Genomic DNA, 20,007 nt, shown 5'->3' with positions numbered 1-20,007 from the left:
ACGGTTCATTTTGTGCACCAGTAAAACATATGCCGGTGTCTTGAATTTGAAAAAAATCATATTGTATTTTTTAATAAAGAAGGGTTCGGTGAATGCGCATATGAAACCAGTGGGGTTCAGTACCTCCAACAAGGTTAAGAACCACTGCTCTAGAACAACAATATAGCCCCCTTTCTCCCAACCTTCTCAGGTACTTTAATTACCAGGAACTTATTTACCTAGGTGAAACCATTCCTGTTAATCTGTGTGATTTGCGTTTCCACTATACCTTGAAGTTCTGGAAGTCCTGCTGAAACTTGTTTTGTATGTATTCAGCATACATTCGACAAAGGTCTAGGCTCTCTGAGTGTAGCACATTACAGCGTATTCAGCTCAAGTGCACTGCAATCATCTATCTGCCATCAAAAAACCAGCTTTAATCACTCAAAAAAGTGTATTCAGCAAACAGACCCAGTGCAGCTTGTAGAAATAGAATAAACAACTTTGCAGCCACACACTGTCTTATAAACAATTGTGGGTGAACATTAGTGTGGAACAACGTGTGTTTTCTTCAACACACTGGGAGTCTAAAAGTCCGAATACCCCACTAAGAACTTTTTCCAGGGGAAGTTTGGGGTTGAGGAAAAGATTATTTCCTGCGTAATGTCAGTGGAAATGGGCCGAGGTTTTTCAAAAGCTTGGGTAAAGCTAAAGCTCCTGGTAAAGTTCCTCTAATCACACTTCATCTGTTTCTTTCATCTAATTCTTTTCAGTGAGATTCTGCTAAACCCTGTACATTTCATTTCTGCTGGGTCAAATGGAAGCCTTTAATAAATATTGTATTATAATTACCTCATTCACAGTAAGGTGTTCACTTTGCCTTGTATGACTGCCTGCCTCAAATGGTTTGAACCACTTTGACTCAACAACAGGGGTGGCAGAATTGCTCTTTTTCTTGGGGAAATGTGAAGCTTTTAAGAGCACTTCTGTGCAATGGCAAGAAAAAGAGGAGAAAATATTCCAAAAAGAGCATGAACGTAAAAGGATATTGATTTTTGGACAGGCCTTTGTTGGTGGCTTTGTAGGTGGTAAACCAGCTACAAAAACTGAGACTACCCTGCCTGAAATCCTCCACCATAGTCCCACCGCCCAAGAAACCCCACATCACCAGTCTCAGTGACTTCCAGCCAGCTGCACTCACCCCAGCGGTGATGAAGTGCTTTGAAAAACTGGTACGGGGTCACATCAGATCATTCCTACCACCAACCTTTGACCCACACCAGTTTGCTTACAGGGTGAACAGATCCACGGAAGATGCCGTAGCTCCATGCAGCACTGTCCCACCTGGAGCAGCAGGGGGGCTACGTACGGCTGCTTTTTGTGGATTACAGCTCCGCCTTTAATACCATCCTCAGCCACAGACTGGTGGACAGACTGGCGGACCTGGGTCTCCCACATGCTACCTGCATGTGGATCAGGAGTTTCAGGAGGGTGAGAGTGGGCCCTCCCACATCCATGGCCCTCAACCTACGCCCCCTACTCTACACCCTCTACATCCACCACAGTAACACCATCGTCAGATTTGCAGACAACACCAGGGTGGTGGGACTCATCTCTGGGGGGAATGAGACCGCCTGCAGGGACAAGGTAGAACGACTGACTGTGTGGTGTCGGGAGAACAATCTGCTGCTCAACACCTCCAAAACCAAGGAGGTCATAATTGACTTCAGGAGGAAAAGTGAGGACATTATGCCTCTGAACATCAGTGGGGACTGTGTGGAGAGGGTGGTGGACTTCTGCTTCCTGGGAGTCCCCATCGAGGAGGGCCTGACCTGGAGCACAAACACCTCTGAGCTGCTGAAAAAGGCCCAGCGGAGACTGCACTTCCTGAAGTTGCTGAGGACGAACACCATCTCACAGAGTCTGCTGGTTTCCTTCTATCGGTGCTCCATTGAGAGCATTTGAACAAACTGTATGTGTGTGCAGTACAGCAGCTGCACAGAGGCTCACAGGAAAGCACTGCACACTGTCATCAAAAGGCTCAGAAGATCATCGGCTGCCCCCTTCAAACTCTAGACGAACTACACAGTTCCCACTGCCTCAAAAAAGCACACAATATTATTATGGACAATTCTCAGCCTGGACACTCAGTTTGAACTGTTGCAGTCAGGCAGACGATACAGAACAATGAAGACAAGGACAAACAGATTCAAAAGCAGTGTTTATCCAACCGCCGTCACCACACTCAGTACTGAAAAACACATCTAATGTGCAATATGTTTCAAAAGTTTACATTTACATCATGACAAAACTCCGGTATGACACCGACTACATGTGATATGGTTTTACCAACACTGAGAACAAAAACCTCAGTGTGTAAGTGACTGAATGCACTATTGGGCGCACATTTTTAGTTTTGGTTAAAATGTACCCAATTTGGTGCTGAAGGGAATATTTCTATATTTAGCATCACCACTTGCTGGTCAGTTAAACTTGTCTTCTGTGTTGGCACACTGGGATACTCCTTATTATTTCAGGTTCAAAACACACCATCTTTTTATTAAATAAATTTGAGAAATTTAACTTCGATCATTTTGGGTCACAGCTTGTCATTCAGGGATGATAGTGGGTCCTGCAGCCAGACCAGTTGAGAACCACTGCGCTATAAAATGTCTGTTAGAAGTCAGATGACCATATTTTCGATGTGACTCATTTTCTAGATCCTCTGAGGGGGGGCCTGACCTTTACTATAGCTCAACTGAACAATGGCAGAGATTTACACAAAGCTCTTCTGCTCTACGGTGAAATTGTAATGCACTTCATCACACAGGAAATAAAAAGACTTACAGTCAACCAATATAGCTGTATCTCTTCTGTGATCCTCTCAAGATCCTGCAATTTCTGAGTAAAGCAGGGGTTTTTGGTGCAATAGAGAAACATTCTGCCATGTTTCTAAATACAAGTTCAGAGACAATATTAATTTAACCTGTGGAATTATTGAGTCATAGGGTTTGTGTGTGTGTGTGTGTGTGTGTGTGTGTGGCTGTGCTACCACTAGCAGAACCTCACCAATGCACTATGGCTCTCAACATACAGATCATTTAAAAATGGATCAACATGAACCTATGTAACAGAACCTCATGTGTGTAACACAGGATGAAGCTCAATATGAAGTATTATTTTCACTGTCTAGATAGTGTCGTTTGTCTTTGTGAGTGTGATACCTTTCGACTGCAGGATGATACAGCGGCCTGTTGTCCTGTGGTGAAAGGTAGCTATAGGATGCTGATCCTCCCACAACTCTGACCTTAAACAACACCCCGACGTTCTGCAAACAGACATGCACATACACATATTAATACAGCTCTGTTCCTTTCTGTGTATGAATGGTGGCAGGTCACATAGAGCTGCCACCCGACTGAAACCATCCTTTCAGTATTGATAGGAATGAAGACTTTTGTGTTTGCCATGTAAGGTCATAAAATGATCCTACCTTTTTGGATGCAAGTGACCAAAGTAGCATGTATAATGAGACACAGGTAGACCACTCAGACAGACAACTTGAGCTGCACCGATGCAAACACCTGACACAAACTTCAATATAAATTGCAAGAATTTCCCAGCTCTGCCTCTGACACACCAGTATAGTCACAATGCATCTCTGTTACTAGTAGGTGAAATGGGGGGTGGTTGGGGGGGGTCCTAAAACCCAACTCCAAATTTATTCTGCTGCAATAGAGTATTGTCATGCATGTAACCTACAGGGGATTATAAGACTCTGTTTTGATAACTGGTAACTGGTACATGACTTCCCTCTGCTGTTGGCAGTTTGGAATATCAATACTACATACAACCCCTTTAAGGTTTGGATAAGTTATTATTAGGGCTCTCAAAATTAACACGTTAACGTAGATTAATCCATCATCATGATTAATCTGAATAAAATTGTAATGCAATTAACCCATCTGCAGCGCAGAATGACTCTAGATGTCTCTGCCATTGCATTTGGGGCAGTTTGTCCATGCAGAATTACTGTAGCGCATGAACAAATGGACAATTGATCCAGTAGTGACAGGCAGCAGAACCAACCCATAAAGATGGAATTAGATAAACAGCACGTTGGACCTATGGATGGAAATATGAGTAAAAAAAAAAAAAAGACCGAACAGTTGTTTTGTTTAAACTGTTTAATAAACATGTTAAGTGCATATATATTCCCTTCTTTCTTGAGTCTGTTCATGCAAAATGAAACACAATTAATATAGATTAAAAATAAATGACATTTAATCGTGATTAATCAAAATTAATCCACATCAACCCTGTGATTAATCTGATTAAGAATTCTATTTGACAGCACTAGTTATTGTTTTAAGCGTTTTTAAAAAATCAGTTTTTTTCATGTTTGTGTGGTGATTTATATTGCTTAATGAATGTATGTCTTTACGGTTTAATTCAAATATTGCTATACTAAAGGTTGTGCAAATGTATGTAGTATATGACTGCATCATTTCAAGCAACCAGGCTCTGCTAACTTTAAAACTAAAGCTAAACATTTAAACAAACCTTAAATCAGACATTTGTTACTGCCAACAATGGAAAATGGGTTCTCACATTCATAAAAATGTGATTATGAAGAAAAACAACCAGAAATTTGTTGTAAGTCATGTGCTGGAAGCAACAAGGAATGGCAATTACATTGTATTGTACTGATTCAAGGTAAAATATTTTAGCTTTGGTTATAACTGAGTAATATAATTATTTAAGAACTTCCCGGCATGCTGAAAAGTTTGAAATGTTTTGCTCTAACATCTCTTTTATTTGCTGCTGAATTCTATATGACCTTTGCGAGCAGAAGCATTCAGGCAACTAATGCTTCGATTCTGAGTAGACCTCTATTAGAAAAAAGGATCTGCAGTCAAGCACAAAGAGAAAATAAATTAGCTGGATAAGAGGAGTCTACACCACTGAATGAAAAGCCACAGTCTGTATCTGTGATTAAAAGGGGCATGCACTCAGATTGTGCCCCTTAACAATTAAACAATATTCTCAGTTTCTCCTCATTTGTTCAGACATAAAGGACATATTGGACAGCTGTGGCCTATCATACATCTGGACACACAACTATTCAATACTGTTATTTGGCTTAAAGTGTGGAACAGGTCCTGAAAGACCAGCATGTACAAAAATGGCAGAAAAAACAGGGACATGACTTCAAGTGATGTTTATGTGAAGTTAAATCAGAATACAAACTTGAAAAATACGTGTTATGTGAAAACTTTGGTTATAGGCAAGCAATTGTAACCTTAGAACAACAACAGAAGGATCCCTAAAGTCACCAAAGGTTTGGAAAGAAGTCTGAGAGTCTGTCATTTGTGCTGTAATGGCTGAGTAGGAGATAATAATAATATTACTAATAATACTTCTACTACTACTACTACTAATATTTTATTTATAATGCACTTCATATTTTTTAGCTAAAACCTCAAAGTGCTACAAGCAGGATGCAGAGAATGTGATTTAAAAGGGAAGTTAAGAAGTAGAAAGCAAGTAAAACAGATAAAAACAGTAAAAAAAACAAAAACAGCTAAAACGGGTGAGGCATACACAAACCAAAGGACGATTATGGATATGCCTTCCTGAAGAGAAAGGTCTTCAGACTTTTTTAAAATGTCCTCCGTCTGTGGGGTCCAGAGGTGGTCTGGGAGGGCGTTCCACAGACGAGGAGCAGCAGCCTCGAAAGCCCTGTCACCCATAATCTTCAGCTTTGTCCTGGGGGGGGGGGGGGGGGGCACACAGACAATGTGATTGGCCTAACCAGGTTCTGGAGGTGGTGTGGGGAATGAGGAGTTTTGAGTTAAGGGGGGGGCTTCACCATGAAGACAGTGATGGGTGTGAAGGAGGATCTTATATTCAATGTGGAGGTGAACAGGGAGCCAGCGTAGTGAGTGAAGGGCAGGAGTGATGCGCTCGTGTTTACACACCCTCATCAGGATCCTGGCAGCGCTGAATTCCATCTTTTATTTGAATGTACTAATGTACAGGTGGTTAAATTTAGGCAAAAGCAAAATAAATACTAAAATACTACTTGCGGCATCCATCAATATATAAACTTGTAGTACTTCTTCAGTCCAAAAATTGGGCACCTTTTTGAAAATAGTTTCACCTCTCTTTCAATGAATTTTGTTATTGTTGAATGTATATTGTTTTTTCTATTATGACATGGTGTTTGTGCCCCATACCATGTATTTAGTGATACGCAAAAGAAAATAAAAATGAAAATGGAATGAAAAAACTAATACCGTTCTTATTAACAGAAAACTTAGTCCCCTCTACTAAAGACAGACACATTTTCCAAAATTCACAATATATTCACATATTAATCAGATGTGTTGAACTTCAGCTTCAAAACTTATGCAAAAATCTTTCATTTAGCTACTTTGGACCACCTAAAAGAAGCCTGGTCTAACGATCTAGGAGTAACCATTACTGAGAGTCAGTGGACTAAAGCACAGGAACCAGTCCACTCCTCTTCTATCTGTTGCACACATGGACCGCTGCAGTTTAAAATCTTGCACAGGTTGCATCTGTCTAAACTGAAGATGTCGAGGATGTTCTCTGGGGTGAACCCCCTTTGTGATTGTTGTGGCCAGAGCTTAGCTTCACTGTCACACACATGTTTTGGACATGCTCCAACATCACTACCTATTGGACTGAAACTTTAGAGGCTTTGTCAAAGATTTTTAAGAGAGACATTCCTCCAGAGCCAATAACAATAATGTTGGGTGTGGAACCAACAGGAGTGGACCTTAGGACTAAACAGAGTGTTGTTTTGAGGTTTGTGACACTACTGGTCAGATGCCAAATTCTGTTAAACTGGAAGAACAAAAATCCTCCAACTCATCAGGCTCTGTTGAAAGAAATTCTGCAACACTTATAGTGGAGAAAATCAAATTTTCACTAAAAGATGATGTAAAGTTATTTTATTCAATTTGGTAGCCCTTTATAGATTACTTTAATATTAAGTAAGTAGGGAGACCCCGCCTCCCCTTTTTTATGTGTGTGTGTGTGTGTGTGTGTGTACATGTGAGTGCAGGTGTAGTGTTCTTGTAAACAAAAGTTAACTTTACTTTGATTTCCAGTTCTATTTTCATTAATTACCTACACGTTACCCTTTGAAATGATAAAGACGAAAAAACAACATATTAGCCCAAAAGGACCTAGTGCTACTTATGTGGCCATTCCAAAATAGTTTTCTCTCTATATTTAACTTGTCTTAAGTGATTTTTCAACATTCATTACAATATTATCCTCTGTATTTTGGGTTTTTACAGTAAAAATTAGGTATTCTCTTCTATTCAACTCACTGATTATGTAGCTGTTCATAAAAGCTCAGAAAAAGAGAAAACTGAAGAAATTGACTTTTTCAGCAAAATCTATCATTAACTGAACATAAACTAAGTGTGTCCATTCAGTGTTGTTGATCCAGCTCCATGGGTTTTACTGGTGAATCAGTGTTGTAGAAGATGACGGTGTTTCCACAGTAACTATGGAGCCTCTGAATGTCCAAATGGGTCATATCTAATGACCATGAAAAGACGACAAACTGCATTTTACACTAATTATTTACATGGGTTGATAGGATTAGTGGATTAACAGGTATTAAACAGTTCAGATCAGTAGATGGTTTCGGCTGTCAGCAGCTGTTTTGGCCTTTATGGATTAGAATGAATTTTTTGAATATGTGATATACACTGAGCAAAAATATAAATGCACCATGTGACACTTTAAATTTTAATTGCATTAGGTGTTACACAATATATTAAATCACAGACAATTCATTTTGTTGATCAATGTGGTACAGATTACTGTCCGGTAGAACACGATAGTGGCGTCTGGCATTCAGGGACATTCATGTGGACACAGTGGAGGCTGGTTGAAAGAAATCACCATTCGATATCTTGTGTGTCCACCACTGGCTTCCTGTAGAGCGACACATTGTCTTTTCATCGAGTTGACAATTTTGTCATTTGTGACCCATGGAATGTTTTTCCACTCCTCTTTGAGGGCTATACGGAGCTATGGGATGTTATCAGGAACTGTTCCCACATGATTTGCGGTATCTGTGGCATGGTGACATCTGAGGACATGTGGCATTTTGAGGTGTCCTTTAATTGTCCCCAGTATAAGGAGGGCCTGAATACTGTTAACGTTGTCTGAGCAGCGTCTGGACCAAGGTGATTATCATTAATGAAAACGAACAAAATGACATAAACTAGAATTGAAAAAACATTTTCGTTAACTGAAATAAATTAAAAACTATAATTAAAAGAAAAAAACGATAACTAACTGAAACTGTATTGTGTGCTTACAAAACTAACTAAAACGTATAAAAATTCTGGATAAAATTCCCCTCATTTTCGTCTTTGTCAATGTCAGATTGATATGAAATTGATTTATTTCGCTAGAGCAATTTTAGCTTGCGGCACCATATGATATTTAACGGTCTGTTACTTCTCGTCACTTGTGGTTTAGAGGTCGTCTTCTGGTCCCCACTCTACCTGGAAACATGGAGACTAAAGTTGGGAGAAAGCAGCAGAGTCCTGTCTGGGATTTATTTGAATATGACGGCAAAGAAGACAAAAGATTAAAAAAAACCTAAAACTACACTAAAACTAAGCATTTAGAAAAAAATGAAAACTAATAAAAACTAGCAAACCTGCTCTAAAAACGATTTAAAACTAACTGAATTAGAGAAAAAAAAGTCAAAACTAAATAAAACTAAACTATAATGAAAAATCCAAAACTATTCTAACCTGCCACAGCTGTGTTGTGGGTGGAATCACTGGATCACTGAACAAGTGCTCACTCGCAGAGATGGACGCAAAGTTTGTTTATAAATCAAGAAAATTAACCATGTTTTAGAATTATAAAACATCCTGAGCTCATTCGGGGCCGCGTGTGTCTTGTTACACTAATATTGTACATGGTGCACTGACATTTTTGCTCAGTGTAGTAATAAACTTAACTTGAAAAACCGGAGTGTGCAAAAGTTGTATGTAATGAGGGAGGTCTTGTTTTTGTTTTTTTAAAAGGCACTCTCACTACAACTATTTCATGATTACAAAAGAATGAACCCTGAACAATACTGCTGTTTATGGTGTCTACAGGGTGTCCCATAAGTCTCCATACATAGGAAAAATAAACGTTTCTTGACATAAACCATTTTTATTTATATAATATGCTCTATAGGACTGCCATTTTGTCGGGAACACATTTCAATGCGTGTCTGCTGAAGAACTATAAAGAAGAAATATAAAGAAATACATGTTAGAACCATATATGTATGGAATGTATTATGTCTCCTATGTGTGGAGACTTATGGGACACCCTGTACATGTGGGTAACCCTAACCTATTAGAGTTTCACCATGAATATCTATCTGAATAAAGTTCAAATTGTCTAACGCCTATGAGTTTTATTTTGTAAAAACATCACCAAGTGGCAGTCTTATTATTCTTAATATGTGGATATCATACATCATGTAACCTTCTAAAGTCTGTTCAGCTTGTGAAAGGACACTTGAACAGCCTTCATGCACTCAGAATCACAGATTTCAGTAAGACATTTTTTGAAAGATTCTCTCCAAACTGTATTAAAAAAAAAGTCAAAAGTTCACACTAAATTCACAAAACCGCTCACTCATTAAACTGCCACAAGACCACTTTACCTGCATTTGAAAGTAAACACATACCAGAAAAAAAAAGCCAAAAAACACTACACCACACAACACTATTGAGGAGTCATTACCCATCCACACAGCACAGTGGAAAACCCTGCATCCTGCACATACAGAACAGAAAATATATCATGTGTTCTAACTACACTCAGCATTTTATTAAATATAATACATCCAAAAACCTTGAACATTTTCAAGATCAGCTTGTCGACAGATTTGTCCTGCCTAAGCATTACATCTTAGTGCAGTGTTTTTACAGAGCACTTCCACGGTGGACTGCAGTACAGGTAAAAAGTAAAAAACAAAAATGTATTTATGGGGTTTTTACAGAGAATGCGGCTCACACACAATCAGTATACAGTAACAGTATTCTGGTATGGATTTGGTCTGCACGCATCAGCACAGGAAATGTACATTTGCTTGTACATAATGCAATCCTAATTATTTCACCTTCTCTGACCCGAAGGATATTCTGCACACTTGCTTCAGAATCAAAGGTATGTAAACTGGTGCAGTTTACATGCTCTCTGCTGTAATTCTGTAAAATGTGCATTTTTCTGGTCAGTTTTGAGTTTCTGTATCTAACTGATGACAACAGTGCTGTGTGTGTTTAACTGTTGCAGCCTTCATTCACCATTTTACACTGTATTTTTAAGACTGTGAGAATGTGTGCAGAGTTTTGCAGAACGCGTGCTACAGATTTGCATATTGCACCTGACTGTGTGCTCCAGCTTAATGTTGGGCCCAAAAAGGGGTTGATTTGCAACACTATTTACATGTAGCTGATCTTTATTTATATTTTAGTCAGATTTTTAAATTTTTATCTTTATTCTACTTTATTGTAATTCTTTGCATGCAGATATTTTAAATTCCTGGTCTTGAAAGCAGCAACTATAACAAACCCTATTTCCCCAAGGATTATTCAAGTATTCTGATTCAGATTCTGATCCAGATTTGATAAATGGGTTGATTCTATTGAGTGGCTGTTTCACATAATGGGGTTTAGCACTTGAGCAATTCAGAAAAATGTTAAGATCTACAGCTCTGGAAAAAATCTAGACACCACTGCATTTTCCTGTGAAATCATCATGTCTGCATGTATGACAGCCATTCCATTCCTGTGTCTGTTGAATTCCAACACAAGCACACCTTATTCTACTAATAAACACCTGATCCATGTCTTTTTTAAGAGGGAGAAGTATAAAAACCACTACTGTGGCATCACTATCTTCTTACAATAGGCAAAAGCAGTGCTATTAGTACAGCAAAAGTAACTGGAATCCAAAAATAACTGTTGAAAACTACTGGACTTCTGCTCTGACAGTGTTCCAAAACTCTGAGGACTGTTTTTTCTATCAGGACAATGCTCCTGGCCTCAGCTAGGTCCATAAAGGTGTGGATGACGGACCACCAGATGAAGACCCTGTCATGGCCAGCCCAATTTCCAGACCTGAACCCACTTTGAAAACTTCTGGAGGTAGATGGATGGTCACAAACCATCAAATATTGCTGAGCTTCTTGAATTTCTCTGCCAGGAGCTGCATAAAGTCACCCAACAGCAAAGGTGGAGAGAGAAGACACATGAAAGCTGTCACTGAAAATTAGGGTTATTCCACCAAATATTGATGTCTGAACTTTTCCCAAGCTACAAAAGTAGTATTGTGTTGTTTAGAAATGAATATGAACTGGTTTTCTTTGCATTATTTGAGGTCTGAAAACACCTGCATTTGTTTGTTATTTTGACCATGTGTTGTGTTCTGCAAATTCATGCTCTAAATAACAATACTTTTATTTGAAATTTGGGAGAAATGTTGTCGGTAGTTTAGAGAATAAAACAAAAATGTTCATTTTACTCAAACAAATACCTATAAATAGTGAAATCAGAGAAAGGGATAATTTTGCAGTGGTCTCTTTTTCCAGAGCTGTATAACCACAATCTATTGACACCTAACTTCGTTTGATGTCAATAGATTGTTACTTAACATTAAAAAAACTAAATTTATGGTTTTTGAAAATCAAAAAGAAATGATGGGGACATTACATTAAAAATATGTGATGCTGAAATTGAAAGAGTGTTTGATATAAAATTTTTAGGGGTTGTTACTGATCACAAATTAACATGGAAATAACATATTAGATATATAAAAGGAAAGATCACAAAATCAATGGCAAGTCCAGAAATGGTAAGTCCAGAAATATACAGAACCATAAGGCACTACATATAATTTACTGTTCACTTATACTTCCTTATATGTCATATTGTGTGGGAGTGTGGGGCTCGACGTATAAAACAACTGTAAATACTACAGTCCTCCTACAAAAATGAGCCATACGTATTATTAATAAGGCCGGTTACTATGAACACACTAATGAATTGTTTGTGAAATCCCATATTATGAAATTTAATAATTTGGTTTACTATAAAATAATGAAAATAATGTATAAAGCAAAATTAAAGTTACTCCCTGTCTGTGTACAAAACTTCTTCTCAACACGAGTCTAAATATGATTCGCGAAATATTTGTAAATTTGTTATACAAAAAGCTAAAAAAAAAGACAAAAAGAAGATGTATATCTGTTGTTGGAGTTAAACTATGGAATGAGGCCAGCATGGATTTAAGAATGTGTAGCTCATTTTTGATATTTAAAAAAATGGTACCTAGGGCAATTTTTGAAGGATACAATTGTTAAGATCTAATAAGTAATAGGTAAATAATTTATTTTTGACTCTACATTAAATTACCATTAATTTGGTTGGTTATGTTTTCTATTTTTCTGGTTTAGTTTCACTTTTTTTATGGTTTTGCTTGTTTGTTTGGTTGTATGCAGTGTTGTTTTTTTCTTTTTCCTATACTGCATGCTGGGTAACTGAATTTGTTATGTAGAACAGGCATTAATATAAGCATTCTGCTTCTGCCTGTGCCTTTTCAGTCATTAACCTGTTGGTAATGTTTGTAGTCTTGACACTGGTTGTATTATGTGATGACTGAATAAAGAATTTCATCATCATCATCATAAGTTAATGTAAATGGTTGAGTCGTACTTCTGTACACTCTGAAGCTGCTCTCCAAAAGTTGTAGCTTTCTGAACAAACCACTAGATGGTGGCACAGTATTTCATTTAACACAAGAACACTGGGGGAATTTGCCTGATATGGGATACATACTGTAGCTTTGAACATTGTCTGTGATTAAAATACACATTAGTACCGTTAAAACTGTGTGCTACTGTTTTAGTGTTAGCACAATTAACACAGTTTGATGATTTTTCCACATTGAGAAAAATGTAACTGAGCAAAAAAAATCACACTAAGGACATGTGTCCTTATACATTTGCAATCTACAACCAAAGGGATCAGCTGCTCAGGTTTATTAAGACAAAAATGGAAATGAATACAAGGATGGAGTCATTGTGGAACTGGCCAGACCAGCTTTGAGGAGGTAACTAAGAAACACTGATAGCAATCAGTAAATAAGGGGATATTATTTCTCTTTAGTTCTCTTATAAAACTGGAAGCTGCTTGGTCTGGATAAGGCCACTTCAAATATTGCCTGTCACCATGGTGTTGCCCATAGCAACTCAAAGACTCACATGGTGGGGACGGTGTGTGTACATGTGTGCAGGAGTGGAGCTGTGGTCATGGATGGTTGGTGTACAAATCACTTGAACAGTCTACAGAGAAACAGATGAAGCTGAAGGAGCCGTATCGGCCAGAGATCAGTGTCTAAGCTTGTTGTACCAAACAGGAGTAGGAACACTTGACACACAAGAATCACTGCCCAAAAAACAAAGCCCTTCGAATGCAGAATATCTCTATTGGTTTTATCTTTTGCTACATTTTGTAAATTCATTTCTGTTGCCATTGTGAGGATTTCAGCTTGTGTGGTTTAAGTGGGTGGAGGTATAATTCAATTAGCAGTCAGCATAAAAACCATAATTACTCTCCTATTAAAAAAAAAAACAAACAAAAAAACAACTGTGTGAGCAGTAGGGATGAGGCCCTGAGTCATGTTTGGAGCTCTAATGTGAATGGATTTTCTGGTGTTTCAAAAATTTCTCTGAATAAAACATGCACGCACTTTGTCATAAACTGTCGCTAAAACTGTCAGGCTAAAAATACATCAACCACCCACACAGAATACAGCGGGATGCAGGATTTTAATTCTATTAATTAGATGCACTCAGAGTTACACCAAACATTTGCGTTTGGTTTTACATCATCATCTAGGAAGCATGCTTTACTTAGTGAAGCAACAAGTATATGTGGGGCTTGTTGAACTCTCTCATTACTTTCAGTTGCTACTCCAGACATTCAAAACTGAGACATTTTTCTCGTGGAGTTGTCTTAGCGGGGCCAGGCAGGTGAAGAAATATTTCCATTTTCTGTTCGATACAGTGTAGTAACACATGCAGTTACGTGATAGGGTCAATCAAGATATACCCTCTCAGATGTTACATCCTGCCTTTTATTTGCACTTGATTTTTATTAGGGAAAATGTGTGGTGTTTAACCCTTTCATGCATAGTGGTCACTACAGTGGACAGTTACTCTGCGGCTTTAATCTTGTATATTCATGGGTTTTGTTGTTTTAGTTCCATATCAACCAACACAGTGGACACTTATGCATCATCTCATAAACTGCAATTCATACCATTATTGTAACTTTGCTGTTCTTGATTGGTTCTTGAGTGGAAATCAATTGTTAATATTTATTTTTTGTATAATACCTCCATGAAGTGAGTAATAACTAGTGTTAGAATGTGTTAAAATGTGAGAAAACATCAGATTAGCTGCATTAAACATGGTTTCATTTCACTGTTTTCATATCACTTTATGATATTGGGTTTTAAATACATGTTTCTTTGCTTCAAGAATAAAATTCATGGTGTAGCTGAGTGGACATTTTTGTAACTCCATTAAAAACAGGTTGATTTAAAAAAAAAAAAAAAAAAAAAAAAATTCAATCACATTGGGTTTTTTTTCATGCCTAAAGAGAAATAAAAACTCAGGAAAAAAAATCTTGATTAAGGTTCTCATAATTCATGCATGAAAGGGTTAATTCTAATGAAAAATATACTGAATCATTCAAAAATATTTCTTAGTAATTTATTTAAATTTTTTTTTATCAATTACTAGAAATTTCAGGCGGCCCCCATATGAATTCCAGGCGACCCCACGTGGGGTCCCGACCCCAAGGTTGAAAAACACTGCTGTAACTTAACAGTCTGACACACAGTGGTTGCAGTAAGATACAGAAAATATACACTGTTGCTCATGAAGTTGGAATGATTTTGTTTTCAGACACATTCCTCTTTTTATTCATATTTATTCATATCAATAATCCCCTTTGGCCAGGTGCAATGATTACATACTGACTGATAAGAAGGTAAAGAGGTAAAAATATTGTATTCCAATGTTATGCGCACGAGTGTATGTTGCAAACCAAGTCTGACATGTCCCCAAAATAAATGTAAAAAAAAAAAGAGCATTCTGTGGCCATAGGGGCAGATGTTTATACTTAAGGCTGCCTCTGAATGGGCTAAACAAACACAGATATTTTTTGTCAAAAATGTAAAGGGCTGATTTCTTTACCACACCTCATCATGAAAGATTTTAACAAGATATAGAAACAAACAATAAATTATTAATTCTAACTAAAAATGCAACCAAACAGAAATGACCCAGTTTGAACTCAGATTGATGTCAGGCCTATACTGCTATGTCGTTAGAATATACTGGTATAAAGAAGTTCCAGAAAGTCATGGACGTCTAGGGAGCAGAATGAAGTGGGTGACATTTTATTGCTTATTGTGGCGCTGGCATTACCTGAGCCTGAGATCCATTCAGCATTAGATAATAGAGCTTGCTGAGGATGCTCTGCTGCAGCTGGTCCCAAGAGATGCTCCTGTCCTCACGCATGAGAAATGGAGGTCCAAACCTGAGGGGAGGGGAGGGGAGAGGAGGAGAGGAGAGGAGAAACGAGGAGAGGAGAAATGAGGAGAGGAGAGGAGAAACAAGGAGAGGAGAAATGAGGAGAAACGAGGAGAAATGAGGAGAAACGAGGAGAGGAGAAACGAGGAGAGGAGAAATGAGGAGAGACGAGGAGAGGACGAGGAGAGGAGAAATGAGGAGAGACGAGGAGAGAAGAGGAGAGGAGAGGAGAAATGAGGAGAGGAGAGGAGAAACAAGGAGAGGAGAAATGAGGAGAAACGAGGAGAAATGAGGAGAAACGAGGAGAAACGAGGAGAGGAGAAGAGAGGAGAAACGAGGAGAGGAGAAATGAGGAGAGACGAGGAGAGACGAGGAGAGGAGGAATGAGGAGAGACGAGGAGAGGAGAGGAGAAACAAGGAGAAACGAGGAGAAATGAGGAGAGGAGAAGAGAGGAGGAATGAGGAGAGACGAGGAGAGGAGGAATGAGGAGAGGAGAGGAAAGGAGAGGAGAAATGAGGAGAGGAAAGGAGAGAGGAAATGAGGAGAGGAGAAACAAGGAGAGGAGAAATGAGTAGAAATGAGAAGAGGAGAAATGAGGAGAGGAGAGACGAGGAGAAATGAGGAGAGGAGAAACGAGGAGAGGAAAGGTGAGGAGAAATGAGGAGAGGAGAAACGAGGAGAGGAGAAATGAGGAGAAACGAGGAGAGGAAAGGAGAGGAGAAATGAGGAAAGGGGAAACGAGGAGAAACGAGGAGAGGAGAAATGAGGAGAGGAAAGGAGAGGAGAAATGAGGAAAGGGGAAACGAGGAGAAACGAGGAGAGGAGAAATGAGGAGAGGAAAGGAGAGGAGAAATGAGGAAAGGAGAAATGAGGAGAGGAGAAATGAGGAGACGAGAAACAAGGAGAGGAGAAATGAGGAGAAATGAGGAGAGGAAAGGAGAGGAGAAATGAGGAAAGGGGAAACGAGGAGAAACGAGGAGAGGAGAAATGAGGAGACGAGAAATGAGGAGAGGAAAGGAGAGGAGAAATGAGGAAAGGAGAAATGAGGAGACGAGAAATGAGGAGACGAGAAACGAGGAGAGGAGAGACAAGGAGAACGAGGAGAGGAGAGGAGACGAGAGGAGACGAGAGGAGAAATGAGGAGAAGAGAAATGAGGAGAGGAGAAATGAGGAGAGGAGAAATAAGGAGAGGAGAAACACATAGAATGAGGAGAGGAGACGAGAGGAGAAACGAAGAGAAACATGGAGAGGAGAAACACGGAGAATGAGGAGACAAGAGGAGAAACAAGGAGAGGAGAAACAAGGACAAATGAAGTAAGTACCTGAACAGTTGAAAACATATATATTAAAATAAATGATAGATACAATAATAAATTCCCTCATGTTTTTAGAATCAGTTTTTTGGACCCTGAGAGCTGAAATATCTGAAATATTAAAACGTGGCAGCAAAGGCCATCACCACATCTGTCAAACTGTCAAGTGTCACAAACATCAAGGCTTTATGTCAGAGCTTTGTGTCCTGTCCTGACAGCTCCAACTGACATGGAGTTAAGAGCCCAGCCAACACATCATCAGTTCATCAATATGTAATAAGTGAGAAGCTTTCATCTACAGGTTTATTGTCACAGACACATTTAGAGAAACAAAGAATGGTTGAAGTCCATGTTTTTAACGGAGCTGACGTACAACACATATGAATTAAAAAGGCCGTTTCTTGTCATTTGATACCCGGTTCTACTTCAGAGGAACATAAACACCTCCACATGCACTGGTCTTCTAGTCCAACTGCGGTTTCAGTTAGGGGACTATATTTGTCTATCAGGGGCTTTGAGATAGTACTGACTAGACCGACTGGCCAGAAAATAGCATTGACCTCAATCCCACAAAGAACCTTTGGAATGAACCGGATCTGCAACCTTTACTCCAGGCCTTATCACCTTCATCTGTGCTCATCCTCTCTGATGTTCTTCAGATTGAATGGGAGTGAATCTCCAAGACTAGTCTGTGAAATTTTGTGGGAATCCCTTTACGACCACACATAAATAAGCCTGTTTACATGCACACCAATACTCTGATCATTATCCCATTTCTGGAGTTATCAGATTATTCAAATGATCATGTAAACAGGATAATCTGATAGGCTTCATCTGATAACGGCAGTAATCTGATTATGAGAAATCAGATTATCACACCTAGATTTCTCCCCAGTACTCCGATGTCTTCAAGCGTGTGTACAAGTTTTTTTTTTTACATCTGCCCATGCATAAAAAAAATCTATAAATGGAAGTTACGCAGCGACAACGTGGAACTTAGAAAAAAGTAAAAAAAAATGAAGGATAATGAAGGATAGCAGCAACATGTCACCTATTTTACAGTCTTCTTACAGGGTTCTCACTCTTTCCCTGAAATTATTTTCCAGGACATTTTCAGCCGCTACAGAGACAAGGTATCATGTCATACACTAATCCATTCCCCTGTCCCCCTGTGTTCTTTTCTACGGTTGTAAGTTACATTTACCCACATTGTTTCTGTGTTTATTAATCAGACATTTGATGTGCAGTCTATGGCTATAATTTATCTATGAAATATAATTCTGACAAATGTATGATAGAATAATGCAAACACAGCCACAGATTACAGCGTAGCTCTTCATTCGCCTGACAAACTGGAGTTACAATATTCAACTGGGCAATTCCCAACTCAACCTCCTCTTCTCTCTTACTTTCTCTCCTGCACTTTCTCTAAAAATATGTATATTTTCAATAAATCACTGAAAAACAATTTCTTTTGTTTCATCTCAGTTTAGACACACAGGGTCACAAGGCAGGGGGAGGATAAATTATTTTCCAGGAGAACTTAACCTTAAACTTTTTTTCTCATTTTCCATGTTTTTCATGTCTGGAAAATTGGTCAATCATTTTTCAGGTTTTCCAGGACACGTGGGAACTTGGGGTGTGTATCGGCAAGAATCTAGCGATACGATGCAAATCACAATACTAGGATCACGATATGATATATCACGATATATCACGATACTGTTAAAAAGGCAATTTTTTCACTTGTTCCTTTTTTTTATGATTATTTCCTTGAAGAACTGAATTACACCAGAAATATGCACAAATACTAAAGACATTTTTATTTGATCACAACAGGATCTAATGCTATATCACAAAATGTTCCAGTGTTAAAACTTACATGATGTTTTACAGACATTACAGATTAAGATCCTGTTCAAATGTTCATATTCTAGTAGTTCAGAACTAACATCAGAACATTATTTTTGTGCGATCCCAACAAAGGAACTAACATTGTTTAATAAAAAAGTGTTAAATAATAATAAATAAAAAACAAAAACAAAAATGAACCTCCACAATATCTGCATTTGAATAAATACCTAAAAAAATCGATACAGTACTTTTTAATATCGATGCAGTATTGTGAAATGAAATATCGCGATATGTTGCAGAACCGATATTTTCTCACACCCCTAGTGGGAACACTTCCACATTAGGACAGCTACCGCTGAAACCGTAGGCGTTGCCATGGTCAACAAGACAAGACTAGATGTTTTGAAAATGACAGAAATCAAGAAGAAGAAATCAAATAATGGACTGAAACATGTAACCAGGGTTTTTTGATTATCGCATTTCTGAAGTGCAATTATCGGATTACTTCCAGTTATCAGATTTCTATGGTCATGTAAACGGGCTCAATGTCTGAGGATTTGAAAAAAGATCTCAGGATCATGCACGGAAGGAAGGACTACTGAAAAGGTCTCAGGTCTTTTCTATTGTAGCTCACTGTCCCGTGGTGTGTGATCAGATGAGTCCTCAAATGTCACACTGTGACATTATCAAGCATTTCAAAGGGATGTCCTCAGTCTGGTCCAATCTCTACATCTGAATCTGGAACATCTGACCATCGTCTAGTCATGAATGTATAAATGTGCAAGTATGAATATGGTGTGTAAACAGCAGAAGAACCTATGGAGATGATTATACTCCAGAGGGGACATCAAGACTAATAAATGTCCGAAGCATAATATGAAACTATTTTGTATTCTGTGTAACATTACATTTTAAACATTACCATTTATTGATCCCTATGGGTACCTCTGAGCAACGCAAACTAATTAAGAAAACTGACATTTATATTTTCCTACATGAAATAAAACCATAAACAGCAGAGGATTTCCAGACTATATAATACTGCATTCCTATTCCACTTCTAAGTGCACTACCTTTAAAGTGATACTAAACATCAACATCTTATACACATAATAATCTCCATTTGATATCAGTGTGCTTTCCCATCCTGATGCATATCAACATCTCTATGTACCCTCAGTCGAACAGCATTC

At 38.4% G+C, this 20,007-nt stretch overlaps 1 protein-coding gene across 1 annotated transcript in view; it reads right to left on the bottom strand.

Annotated features, from left to right (window-relative positions):
• usp43a (ubiquitin specific peptidase 43a) overlaps positions 1-20,007 on the bottom strand; it is a 211,892-nt gene that overhangs the window by 50,247 nt on the left and 141,638 nt on the right. Inside the window, exons 8-9 of the mRNA XM_030137013.1 lie at positions 15,542-15,653; positions 3,204-3,307 (exon numbers count right to left, since the gene is read on the bottom strand). Coding sequence (XP_029992873.1) covers positions 3,204-3,307; positions 15,542-15,653 — 216 coding nt within the window. The remainder of the gene's footprint in view (positions 1-3,203; positions 3,308-15,541; positions 15,654-20,007) is intronic.

Source organism: Sphaeramia orbicularis, chromosome 1 (assembly GCF_902148855.1).
Source record: "Sphaeramia orbicularis chromosome 1, fSphaOr1.1, whole genome shotgun sequence".
Taxonomy (NCBI): Eukaryota; Metazoa; Chordata; class Actinopteri; order Kurtiformes; family Apogonidae; genus Sphaeramia; species Sphaeramia orbicularis.
The sequence above is the reverse complement of the archived record's forward strand: the minus strand, read 5'-3'. Positions and strand labels throughout refer to the sequence as shown.